This window comes from Nuphar pumila, chromosome 7 (genome assembly GCF_984573655.1).
Source record: "Nuphar pumila chromosome 7, dmNupPumi1.hap1.1, whole genome shotgun sequence".
Classification (NCBI taxonomy): domain Eukaryota; kingdom Viridiplantae; phylum Streptophyta; class Magnoliopsida; order Nymphaeales; family Nymphaeaceae; genus Nuphar; species Nuphar pumila.
Window position 1 is genome coordinate 22,114,160 of NC_143255.1, and position 13,961 is coordinate 22,128,120.

The following is a 13,961-nucleotide window of genomic DNA, read 5'->3' on the forward strand; positions in this document are numbered from 1 at the left end:
TCAAGCTACAGCATGATTGTAGGCACAATCTTTGGCACCTACCAGCTCACGTCTCTCATGAGCTATTTTGGGGAGAGTTTACATGATTGCCTTATTAAAAATGTAAGAATCCCTTTTGATGATGGAATTTACATTCAGCAACATCGGCAAAAATCTTTGGTAAGATAATCTTATCAGCTAACACTTCTTTCCTATTTGACTACACACACGATCTTTGAGATTCTTTTGATTTTCGTAAACCTTCTTCATTACAAGCTGACCCAGGTCTATCTTCTTCATTACTGTCTCATCCAGATCTGTTTATATAAGAAACCTGACAGGACTCAACTCCATCTGTATAGGACCAACTAGTACCTCCACCCATGTGACACAGCTAGATTTTGTGCAGTCTTCATCTTTGAAACTTTAAAGACTAGTGACAAGCATCCCACTAATGAAATTGCTATAAGACAGTAAACTTCAAAGGCTATTCAGCTATATATTTTACCGCAGATAAAAATTTAGCCCCCTACTAAGATGGGCACCGTTCAAGTTGTACTGAAGATCATACTTAGCGCAAGAAGATACATTGATCAGGTAGACATTAAAAACGTACGTATTGATATGAGTTTGAAATTAAGATGAAGAATACATGAAGCACCTACCAGGATATTTTCAAAGAAAAATATGTAATTTATCACGGCAAAATATTTTGTGCATGTGGGCGCACGTGGACACACACACACACAGCTGCTCATGTTACCTTCGAAGAAGAAGGTGCAGGTGTCCCCATAGCCATGGCAGAAGAAGACACTACCCTTGATATCAACGTCTGGTGGTGGGGGGAACCAGCTCTTGCAGAAGATCTCCAACCCTCTCGAGTTTACTTCATACCACTGCACCAACAACATAAACAAGGGCTCCTTTAAGGGATGCGCTATTGCTGAAGGCCATATTCGGTGTGGTCCCGTATTGCGAGGCGTGGTTCTGTGATGGGAAGGCAAACATTTTACAAGTGTTCGCCCCCTTTACCCTTTTAATTAACAGGGACCCTTTTTTTTTTAATAGGGAAGCAGCCACTACGTGGCTCCCTCTAGTTGGATAGAACTCTTTATAAGATGTTCCGCCCCGAACACTAGCTTTGTCCCCGCTTATTCCGGGATAATGAGGAGGGGCGGACTGGAGACAAATCTAACCTCCTCCCTTTTACAGGAAGTGGTCGCAACAGGACACGAACGCGTGATCTTTCACTGGCATGTTAGCACTGCACCATTCAATGGCCCACATAGCGGATGCTCTATGTCTATCAAATTCATATCGTTTCAATTCCACGAGGATGCACCATGATCCGCATGCCAGTGAGTTTTGAACTCCTGACTTTCCTTTCAGATAGGTGATATTCACGAGCTGCCCCCACCAGATGAGTGGAGCCAATCATGAACCAAGTTGGTTGCCTCTAAAACTCACCTGAGTATAATTCAAACCAGTATTGCATCCAATTTTTATAAAATAACAGCCTTACCTCTTCCATTTGAATTCCAGATGGTGCCTTCTGCAAGAACAAACACAAAGCCGAAATTAATTAGGATGGTGTCGATCTTTCAAAAAACAAAAAAATTTAAGACGGTCAGGATCATGACAAAATATATAATCAGTACGGGCTTGGGGACCCCACCTGCGGTTTGCCTTGCAAGGAGGCAGGCCCATTCGTTTACCTGCCGAGGGAGGCTCCCCACCCACCTACAAAAGACTAGGGGTGTCAACGGACCTGGTTTACAAGGACCCGACCTGAACCAAACCTATAGGGTATGGATATGGTGATAAATAAGAAGACCCGGTTAAGATCCGGGTCCAGACCTGAAAGTCCGATTAATACATCAACTCGGGTATAGTTTGTGAAATTTTATACCAGACCAGACCCAGCCCCAATCCGAGTTTCAATGTAAAAATGGTAAAAAATATGGTTTTACCGTGTAAGATCCGGGTTTGGTTCATGTAGTTCTTATTGGGTTCAGCTATGTTTTTTCATAGTGGACCCAATTAAACTCAGATCCGGACCTGTTACTATACCTGAAAATCTTATCCAAGTTTGGTTCCACCAGGTCCGAACCAAACTCCATCCGTTGACACCCTCCCCACTCCCCCCCCCCCCCCCCCCCCCACACACACACACACACATCAGCGGGAAAGTTTTTGCTGAAAGAGGGGTTCTATTGCGTTGCTATGGTGGGCCCAGCCAAAACACATCAAAAGTTGTGTGCTATATATATATATATATATATATATATATACATCAGATCCAATAGGATTCGGCTCCAAACCATATGGTCCTATTAGTACATGGAGCCAAACGTAGTTTGTCAAATTTTATACCAGACGACCTAACATCTGATTAAGATGAACAATTCTTCAATGCGAAAAACATAAATATTTTTTCAGATGTAGACAAGGTCTGATTTATCTAATCCTTATGGGTGTGTTTCATCCCCTATCTCACGGTAGATTTCGGACACTGCGGCCGCAAGGAATGCCGTGCTAACACATGCGGTGGATGCGCAGAATGCCGTCTCATGTTCCTCCCCCTTCTATGTTACGTTGAGAACAGGACCGGGGAACAAACTGAAAAAAATGGGCAAAGAAGGGTCTAACCCCGACCCTGTCTCTCTTTCCCTTCTTTATTCTTCTTAAAGACTTTTTTCTTTGATTTTTTATTAAGTTATTTTCATTAATTAAGGTTTTCTTTGATTTTCATTGATTAGAGTTTTTTTTTTGGATTAGAGCTTAAAACAAATATCTTTAATTAAAGCTTTTGTTATTTAATTTTTATTAGAGTTTTCCTTTGATTTGACTAGGACTTTTGTTTTCTTTGATTAGGGTTTTGAATCAAATATCTTTAACAATGGGGCCTCTGCTTGTTTGGTAAGAGCAGCTGGTGCACGTCACCTCACCTTGTGTTGGAACGATGCAGGTTCAAAAACCAACCCTGTAGGACCCAGGTGTGATTTTTCCTACGGTATATTTGGTGGGACTCAGGTTAGATCCAATACCTCTAGGATTTGAGTCCAAAATTGGACCTATTGGGTACAAAACAAACTCCAACTCCAGGTTGAATATAGAAGCAGGACAACCCACGTATCATGATAGTAGCAAATAAAAGAGTTACAACTTATTTTTTTAATTTATAACCCGAAGAAACCACACCCAGCACAAAGACTTGATCGTGCGGGCTCAGTCTGCCATACCTATGGTCGTCGTACTAGTAGCATAAAACTCAAGGCTACGACTCATTCCCTGTGGCCTATGCTAAGCATTGGCTTGCACAAAGAGACGACAGCCGCGATAATTGAACCTTGACTGGCCGTCTAGCAGCCAAGGCCCCACTCCACTATGCCAACACCCCTTGGGGCTCAGAGTTATAAATTGCAAACCTAGAAGCTCCCCTAAACTAATTAAACTAGATATATATTGCCTAAAATATGAGAGCAATCATGGATTTGGATTTATAAGCAAAGCTATACATGGAATCCAAAATTGATTATTTATCATGTTCTACTTTGGCAAATCGCACTAACGGGATTCAGGGTCGATCTGATCTTCAACCCAAGCCCAATCCATTGAAATCCGTACATGTGGTGTGGGCCCACGTTCCATTGAGAGATCACAATCAACAGTGCAATCACATGAAGGAAACATGAGCCCCACAGCCATTAACATGGGAACGGGGAGTGGTGGGAAAAGGTCATCGAGGTCAAGTGTACATTGTTTCAAAGTCGTAAGCAATAGGATTATTATTGCTGGCAAACTAAACCCATCAATATCTATATTCTATGATATAAAATTGAAAAAAAAAGAAACAGGAAAAACGATAATTCTATTTCACCGAATGTGTGTGTTTCATTAGCTTCGATGTACATTACAATATATGCATTATCAGAAATACAAAAGGGAGAAGAGTTTCATATTCTACAGAGTTTTACATAGGCGATAGTCCTAATCTAGAGTCTCAAATGTAGATCGGTGGTTAAGAGTTGGAGATGGACGATAACTCGGTATGAGTTTTCCAATAACAAACTGTAACCACCAGACGATAACATGATAACTTACAATAGAGTTATGTGTTGACTAATACGCCCCCTCAAGTTGGAGCATGTAGATCGAGCATGCCCAACTTGGTCTTCAAAAGTGATAAGTGCGCACTACCCAAGGTTTTGGTAAAAATATCGCACACTGGAGGTGAGTCAGAGCAAATTGAGTAGTAATGAGCCCACTTTGAATTTTCTCCTGAATAAGGTGACAAACAACTTCAATGTGTTTGGTGTGTTCATAATAGACAGGGTTGGCTGCATTATGCAGACCGGTGATTATCACAAAAGATGGTCATGGGCTGAGGATGAGAGATGCCGAAGTTAGTGAGTAAGGATTTGATTCGAATAAGCTCACAAGTGGGGAGGGCCATAAAATGATACTCGACCTCTATAGAAGAGCGGGAGACAATTGACTGTTTCTTAGTCTTTCAGAAAATCAGACTCAACCCGAGCATGATGCAATATCCAGAGGTAGACCTGCGAGTGATGGGGCACGAGGCCCAATCAGAGTCAGAATAGCCAAGATAAGTTAGTGGGCTAGATGCATTCACTAAAATGATGTGACCCAAGATGCCTTTGAGATAGCACAGTATTCAGAGAGTTGCATCCATGTGAAGAGTGTGTGGTTGACTAGAGAACTGGCTTAAGAGATGCACGACATAGGTGATGTTAGGGCGAGTAATGGTGAGATAGATTAATCTACCAATCAACCGATGAAACATGCTTGGGTCTTCCAAGATCGAAACTATCAGTACTGTTAAACTTCAAATGCTGCTCCATGGGAAAGGAGTATGGCTTAGAACCAAGATAGCACATGTCATCTAGGATATCTAAAGCATACTTGCGTTGAGAAAAAAAATCCTGATTTGGAGTGAGCTACTTCAATTCCCAAGAAATATTTGAGAATACCAAGATCTTTAAAGCAAAACTGTCGATGAATATTCTCATTAAAGGCACAAATCTAATTGAAAGTGTCACCTGAAATAATGATGTCATCTACGTAGACCAAGAGGAATAAGTGAAGCCCCAATTTTAGAAAATAGAGAATAGTTGGTCTTGGATTGAACAAAACCAATTCCTTGTAAATAGGAGGAGAGCTTGACAAACCAGTTTCGTGAGGACTGTTTGAGACCGTAAAGAGACTTGTGTAGTTGGCAAACCAAAGGTGCCCCCTGATGAGAAAATTCGGGAGGAATCCACATGTAAACTTTCACATCAAGATCGCCATAGAGAAAGACATTGTTGACATCGACTTAAAAGAGGTGCCAACGACGAATAGAGGCAATGGCAAGAAGGCAGCGAATAGTGACCATCTTGATAACAAGAGCAAAAGTCTCATGATAATCGAGGCCTTCAATTTGAGTGTACCATTTGGCAACCAAGCAGGCTTTATATTGTTCAATGGATGATCCATCAGACTGAAATTTAATTTTATAGACCCATTTGCAATCAATAGGATGCTTACCTTCAGGTAGAGTTGTCACCGTCTAGGTGTGGTTCTCTTCAAGTACTTGGATTTCAACAACCATGGTGTCAAGCCAATGTCGATGTTTCATGGCTTGAGAGAAGGTCTTTTGTTCGAAGGCTTGAGTGATGGTGGCTAAGAAGGTGCAGTAGGAAGGAGAAAAGTAGTGATAGGTAAGGTGATGGTGTACAGGATGATGAGTGCTGGGAGCCACATCACTTGAAGCATCCGACAGGAGCATGGGGGCTGCAGAGTAACACTTGTAATCTTTAAGGTAAGAAGGTGGTTGACGAGGGCGATTAGAGGGGCGAGAAGGAGGGGGTTTGGGGTGGTATGGGTGATGGGCAAAAGAGGTGGGTCGGACAACGGTATGGGAGGACTGGGGGGATTGAGATGGTGGATGAAGGCTCAACGACAGAAGGTTGCATATCAGATTCTTGGGATTCGAAAATGGGTATGGGTATGACATTGGTAACATCAAAAGGAGGATCCAAATGATCATGGAAAGAAAAAACGGTTTCATAACATTTGACATCTTTGCTGACAAAAATCTTTTGAGATTCAATGTCATAGACTTTATAGCCAACTTGACCGTACGGGTATCTAACAAAAATGCATTGTTTAACCCGTGTGTTGAATTTGTAGTTGTAGTGGATGTTAAAAGCATAACATAAACAACCAAATGTACGAAGATGAGTATAATTAGGCATTTTGTTCTATAACACCTCAAAAAAAATTTTGCCCATCAATGGTTTGAAAGGAAGGCGATTAATGAGGTACGTGGCGGTAAGGACACATTCTCCCAAAACTTGAGTGGTAAATTGGATTGAAAATATAGAGCCTGAGCAACATTCATCAACTCACGATGCTTGCTTTCAACAACACCATTTTGTTGCAGTGTTTCGATGCAACTATGTTGATGATGGATGCCATTGTCTTTAAGAAAAGTTTACAGATCATTGAAAAGAAAGTCAGTTTCATTATCGGATCGAATGCTTAAAAGGTTGGTTTGAAACCTATTATAAATTAATACAAGGAAACTTTTGATAATATTGAATGTCTCAAACTTATATCTCATGAGATACACTCACGTGCATCTGCTATAGTCATCTCCGATGGTCAAGAAAAAACAAGCCCCAAACATAGAGGGAGTTTGATATGCACCTCATATGTCGTAATGAATTAACTTAAAAGGTTTGGAAGAGGATATAGTCCCATGAAAGAAGGGTAACCTGGTTTGTTTAGCTTTATGACAAACACAACAAGGGTCATGAAATTTTTTATCATTAACTTTATTAGAATTAAGAAGAACTTGAAGACAAGAATTTGATAAATGCCCAAGCAGAAAATGCCAAAGAGAAGGAGATGCAATATTCAAGGCATGGCTACTACCACCCTTAAGGATATAAAGGTTCTCTTAAAGCTTTAGTATCAAACAAAATGACACATTTTAAATCATAAATTAATTTGCTAATAGAAATAAGATTAAATTTGAAATGAAGAACATAAAGGACATTATGTAAGGTGATAGTGGGGGTTAATGAAGCACTACCAGTGTAAGTGACATGTGTGGACGTCTCCATCATGGAGACCGATGGGTGAAAAAAAAATTGGTTCAATAGAAGAAATGGTGGATACAGAGTTGGTGATATGATTTGTGGCCCTAGAGTCTATAATCCAACTTTAAGATGCAAACAGACAAATAAAAGATGTGGGTATGTTACCTGCAAGGTTGGCCATGGATGGATTAGGTTGGTTACCTAGATTGACAATAGCCATAATTTTATCATATTGTTCTTGGGTAAGTTTAGAAATAGGAAAACTTAAATCGGTTTTTTGGGTTTGGTAGTGAGAATGCAAGCATTAGCCTGACTAGTGAATCGAGCATTAGGAGGACCCCTTGGTCGGTTAGAAAAATCATGAAGATAATAACACTTTTGCTTGATGTGTCCAAGGCAATCGCAATGATCACATTTTGGTCATGGATGCATCTGTCCTGTCCTTGGTGCATAAACTTTGATAGGAATATTGCTTCCATCGATTATCGCGGCAGCTGGTTCATGTGATGGCATAAGACGAAGGTCGCATTGTCGCTCCTCTTAGACGATCAATGAGTATGCCTAGGATATACTAGGTAAGGGTGCCATAAGGAGTAATTGACTCTAGATGGCATTGAAACTATCATTGAGCCCCATCAAAAATTAGATGAGCCATTCACGTTATTGGAGATCTTGAATAACCTGCATGGCACCACACGAATATGGTGAAATCTCGATACAAGTGGACATTTCGTCCCATAGAACTTTTAGCTTGGTGAAATACATGGTTATGGGGGATTGATCTTACTTGAGATTGATTATCTCCTGTTGGATTTGGTATATCCTGGGATCGTTTGATTGAGAAAACCTTTCGTGGAGCTCTGCCCAAACCTCCACTACGGTTTGAGAGTAGATGACACTGGTTGTTAGATCTTTATGGATGGAGTTAAAGCAACTAAAATAGCACCATATTGTTACATCGCTCTCACATGACAACATTTGGTAACGAAGATTCGGCTTTCGTGATGGATCCGTTAATGAAACCTAATTTATTTTTGGCACTTAGTGCCATAACCATAGCGCCTTACTCCACATAGAGTAGTTGTCTCTAATAGGCTATTGCGATACTAAGGATATCCATGAATTATCTCAATAATGAAGGAAAAATGAATTAAGCGTCGACTCTTGAGTGTTCTCGGACGAAGCAGTGTTAATGTTATTCGACGCCATAAAAGATAGCGCACAATGGAGAAGAAGAGATGCACGATGGCCAAATGAACGAGTCTCAAAAGAATGAGTCGGGTGCGATGAAGGGTGCAAAATCAATGTCCCTGCTTTGATACCATAAAAAAGAGAAACAGGAAGAACGATAATTCTATTTCACTGAACATGTGTTTCATTAGCTTCAACGTACATTACAATATATGTGTTATCAGAAATACAAAAAGAAGAGTTTGATATTCTACAGAGTTTTACATAGGCGATAATCCTAATTTAAAGTCTCAAATGTAGATCTGTGGCTAAGAGTTGGAGACGAATGATAACTCGGTATCAGTTATCCAATAACAAGCTCTAACCACTAGACGATAACACGATAACTCACTAGGGATGGCAGTGGGGCGGGGGACAAGGTCTCCACCCCCGCCCCGCCTCAAGAATTTATCCTCCACCCCTGCCCCGCCTCCCTGGCGGGGATGAATTTTATCCTCCACCCCCGCCTTTATCCCCGTTTCATGTCCTCCATCCCCGGTTCAAACGGGGATGAGGCGGGGCGGGGATATTGCGGGGAAAAGTGGTCGGGGAGGGGATGAGGTGGGGATCGTGGCGGGGACGGGGCGGGGCGGGAAAAAGTGCACGTCCATCCTCGCCTCCACCCCCGGACGGGGATGGATTTTAACCTTCGTCCCCGCCTCCATCCCCGTTTCATACCCTTCATCCCCTGTCCAAACGGGGCTAGGCGGGGCGGGGCCCCGCTTTCCCCGGGTCCACTGCCATCCCTATAACTCACGATAGAGTTATGTGTTGACTAATAATATGCAAAATATATTTGTTCCTAGTTAACAAGTCTATACAAGCCTTCAAATCCCTTTGTCTATGTGGTAAAAAAAAAACAAGTCTGTAGAAGCCAAGCCGAGTCAAACACTTGCTGTTCGTGTTTGGCTTGCCATTTGGAACAAGTTTGTTACGAGTTGAACATGACTCAAGCCATGAGCCGCACATCTAGTTTTCCAGAACTACCCTTAACTAAAGGAGCTCGATACTTAGTCCCATCTCATGAGCTCAACACCCAAGACCTAAATCAGATCTCAGCATCCTACTATTTCACAAGAATCACAACACAAGGAAAAGTTAATTATATTTGCCCGTAAAGGCATGGTACTTAAAAAAGCAGACTCTGTCGTCCTTTTCCAATGTTTTTTGTTTAGGAAAATTTCATTTTAGGGGCCAACCTTTTGCCTCTAATTACAAATATGGTCATACTTTTTCAGAATTTTAAATATGAGCCAAACTTTCTTTGGAAACAATTAAATAGGGATTCAGGTGAGCCATCTATCATCTTGAAAAATGTAATTCCTTTTTTGTTTCTTGTATTATCTTTTAAAATTTGAAAAGTACTCATTCATCTTCTTAAAAGGACACAAAGTAAACAGTATGATGAAGTCACTTTTGTAATTTCAGCAGCAACATAGATGTTATTTCATGAGGCTAAGCGTTTATTAAAAACAATGTTCCTTTGGCACTCCGAACCGGCTGCTGATGTTATTATGAGGCTAAGCGTTTATTTGAAGGGTTGGGCCTTCACGGCTGCTGATCTTGCCGACGAAAAACAGATCACAACAAAGAATGATCTGATTGGGACCTTGCAAAACCTTTCAAACCAACCTGAAGTCTAGCCCAGCCCAGCCCAGCCCATTCAATTGGCAGTCCTACAAATGATGAGCCAACCAGCCCAGCCCAGTCTATCAGACCTAACTATAGATTATAACATGTAAAACTGGCACATCCAGACCGTACGTTTTCAAATTGCTGGATCCTGCCCAACATCTCCAACCCAAACGGGATCCTGGTTATTTTTTTTTTTAAAGGCAAGCTGAAGTTAGGCAGACCCCTACCAGTACCAGATATCTCTTAAGCCCCATGTGGCAGAGGGATTCGAACCTGGGCCTTCAGCTTGGCACAGCACCCCGCTTACCACATGGTATACCACCTCGGTGGTGGAACCTGGTCATTGCCTACACGAAACTACGCCCATGGTGGTCTGCCTTGCTCTTTGGACATACACCCGAAAACCCCACATTTTTTTCTGGTGGGACCCACCACCAAAATGTGGACCATACGGCATGACCTCTTTTACAGTTGTAGCGTGTCGTGAAAGTGGCAAATGATTCAAAGGAGATGGGCCCTACGATGCATTTGGGATGCAAAGTCGGTTGTCATGGATCAGTTTGGCCAGGAGAATCTTTTCAGGCAGAGAAAAGAAAGAGAAAGAAGAACGGAAGGAAGGAAGATGAACCTTGAAAAGCAGATGATCAAGCTGCTGCTGCGTCTCCACGAAGGCTGACCTGACTCGCCGGCGGACCACCGCAAAGTCAAGGTTCTGGCGAGCAATGGCGTTCAGCTCGTCGCTCACGCCTTCGATCATCTTAGCCTCCATAGCCTTCCCACGGTTCACCGCGACGACGAGGCCCGAGCCTTTAGTCATGGCCATCCTCCTGCTCCTCCCCCTCACAAGAGAGAAATATTCGGATCCTCCCCATGAAAGTTCCGTCCTTAGTTGCAGAGTGTCCATGAACACCTCTCTCTCTCTCTCTCTCTACAAATGAGAAAGGTGGGGTTGGCTCAATGGTTGATATAGAGTTCTAGATCAAGTGGTCTATATAAATTTTGTGGATCTTCTCAAACCTTACGGTGAACTGAATTAGGTGAATGGGACTCAGGTGAGGTTAACCAATTAAACTTTAATGGAATAAAGCATCTTACAACTTGTGGACCCACACAGCTATTAAGGTTTGGTGCGGCTTTTCGGGGCAACATGAAGGAAATGTGAAACATGAGTTCTAGTCTTCACAGGAGGCCACATATAGGTGCAGCCTTATTCTGACTTTTACCGTGCAAAGCCATGGCCCATCAACGTCATATGAACGGAAAAACTACTTTGGTTCAACCAAGCCTAGCCGATAGCACCGACTGAGAAACAAGTTTTCCTCCATGCGTTTACAACCACAAAATTTTGTTTGCAAACTCAATAAGCGATGTGGCTATCAAAACAAGTTTTCCTCTAGAGGGCGTGGGTTCTCGCAAACGGGAAACCAATCTTCTCGTCAGATGAATCAAAACACAAGCTCAAACCAAAACTCGCAGAATGCCCAAATTAAACTGTCGGGACAAACCATGACAGATATTGGAGAAACCTATCTACATGGATCAACCACCAGGATTTTGGCACCCCAACAAACCCAATTATGTTTGCAAACTCAACTGTGCGCTCTATGAGCTTTGGTAGTCTTCTCAGACTTGGTTTGATTGGTTCAATACATTCTTGATGGCCCTGAGATGTTATTGTAGTATTGCTGATTCCTCTTTATTCATTTTTCACGACTCTCAGGGATGCATATTCCTTCATCTTTATCTTTATGTAGATGATATCATCATCATCTCAGGCAGTGAGTCTTAAATATCATGCATGAATTTGCCATGAAGAATCTTGGTGTTCCACAATTAGTCAAAACATATCAAAATTGACTACTATTTTGTTCCGGAAAAGGTCATTCAAATGTCACTACTTTCATTCTATCTCATTTACAGGTTGAAGATATCTTCACCAATTTGCTCACTAAGCCCGCTTTTCAGCATATTCAGCCCAAACTTTGCCTATGGGCATCTCCCCCACCAAGTGTGCAGGAGGCTAATCGATTCCATCCAGCTGATCCAAAAAAGAGTCCCAAGTCCAACCGAATCCAAGAAGAGCTCCAAGATGGAAACTTTACTCAAGACCAGCTTTATGAAAACTCACCTAATGTCAGACTTCTACACTATGGAAATCTCAAACAAGATGGAAACTTCTCACCCCACATCCAGCCTTATGGAAACCTACTTGGCAAGAAAACCAAGAAGAAAAGAAAGATAATCAAAGAAGAAAAGGAGATAAAAATTGTAAAAAGGAAGTCTTTATCAAAATGTAAAAACTGGGGCTCCGCTTGTCTGGTAGGAGCAGCTAGTGCATGTCACCTTGTGTTGGGACATTGCAGGTTCAAAACCCAATGGTAAAGTTGTATAACTGGTAGGGATCTAACCAATCCTATCTTGCCTTTCAAAAAAAAAAAAATTAACCCTTGAGTGAAGAGAGTTCTATAAATTGTAAAGGCTTAGACCTAAGGCATCTATAAGAAAAGATCATCTCTTTTTCGTAGTACACAAGTGGCCGAACCATTTACTCTCTCTCTCTCTCTTTGTCGTTTTCTCTCTCTCTATATATATATCTCGTATACCACCAATTTCAAAACAGTTCAATTGCATGCTTACTCACCTTCAAGGGATTACTCTCTAATCATTTCAATAAAAGTAAATAGTGATTTAAAATTATATGCTGATGCCCTAGCAAAAAATGATGTTTGAAACTTGAGAAATCAAGCCTTCCCTCAAAAAAAAAAAAAAAAACTAAGAAGTCAAGCAAACATCACGATAAGGGGTGTCAATGGGTCGGGTTTACCCAGACCAAACCCTTTAGGGTTTGGGTATGGTGACAAATAAGAAGTCCCGTGTCCAGACCCAAAGGTCTGATTAATACATGGACCTGGGTATAGTTTATGAAATTTTATACCATACTCGAGCCCGACCTGAGTTTTGATTACGACCCACAAATTTTCAATATAAAAATGATAAAAAATATTATTTTACGGGGTATGATCCGAGTCTAGTTCATATAGTTCTTATTGTGTCTGGGTATGGTTTCTCTTATAGCAGACCCAATTAGACCCAGGTCTGAACATGATACAATACCCAAAAATCTAGTCCAAGTCTGGTTCTACCTGGGTCCCAACCAAACCTGACCCGTTGAAACCCCTAATCACGATGCTACCTTGTCCATCCGCAAGAGGTTCAAAAGGATTAACAAAAGGAACAACAGCTTTACGAGAAACATGTGCTATACAACTAGACAGGGTAATAGACAAACCAAAGAAACACATTACCAATATAAATATATAATAATGAAACCATTTCCTATAAGCCCTTCCTCTTGAACATAGACCTAATTTTTTTTTTTAGATAAGCAAGCTGGGGTTAGGCAGACGCACCGATACTTTTATATATCAGCTAGGGAGGAAACCAATCTGGGGTTGGTACCTCAAAGCACTCCCACATGAGCCAACATTGGGGGAACATTATTGCATACTACCAGAGTCGACAAGAGTTGAAATTGATCAAATTTCAATAAATTTTATAGAACCAAGTCTAGTCACAGTGAAAAGGAGAACGGTCTTTAGTGGCAACCAAAATTGCCACTAAACGCTTGGAAAATCGCCACTATATGAACAGTGGCAATTCACTAATTGTCGCTATAGTCAATGTGGCTATAGAGATACAGCAGCAAATTTCAATTTTATGCAGCAATTATATTTGCCAATAAATCTATATGACTTAGTGGAGATTTTTTAATGCTACTAGATCTCTAAACATTCCAATTGTTATGTTGCATTGGTAGATCAATAGTGGCACTTCTGATTGCCACTTACCACTACATATCTTTAGCAGCAATCACAAGTCCCACTAAATTACCCTGCATGATTATTATGACTTAAAGAGTATTGGTGGTAGGGGTGACGATCGGGTCGGGTTGGCGGGTCAGCATACCTCAACCCGAACCCGACCCGTTTATTAAACGGGTAACCCGAC

The 13,961-nt window shown here is 41.4% G+C and overlaps 1 protein-coding gene across 2 annotated transcripts in view; it reads right to left on the minus strand.

Annotated features, from left to right (window-relative positions):
* LOC149831495 (caffeoylshikimate esterase-like) overlaps positions 1–10,872 on the minus strand; it is a 30,437-nt gene extending 19,565 nt beyond the window's left edge. The window contains exons 1-3 of one of the 2 annotated variants that reach the window (XM_090012098.1): positions 10,582–10,872; positions 1,502–1,531; positions 743–875 (exon numbers count right to left, since the gene is read on the minus strand). In XM_090012098.1, the coding sequence (XP_089868224.1) occupies positions 743–875; positions 1,502–1,531; positions 10,582–10,857 (439 nt within the window). In that variant the 5' untranslated portion in view covers positions 10,858–10,872. The remainder of the gene's footprint in view (positions 1–742; positions 876–1,501; positions 1,532–10,581) is intronic. The other variant, XM_090012097.1, reaches the window with a different exon arrangement.
* Positions 10,873–13,961: the final 3,089 nt, after the last annotated feature.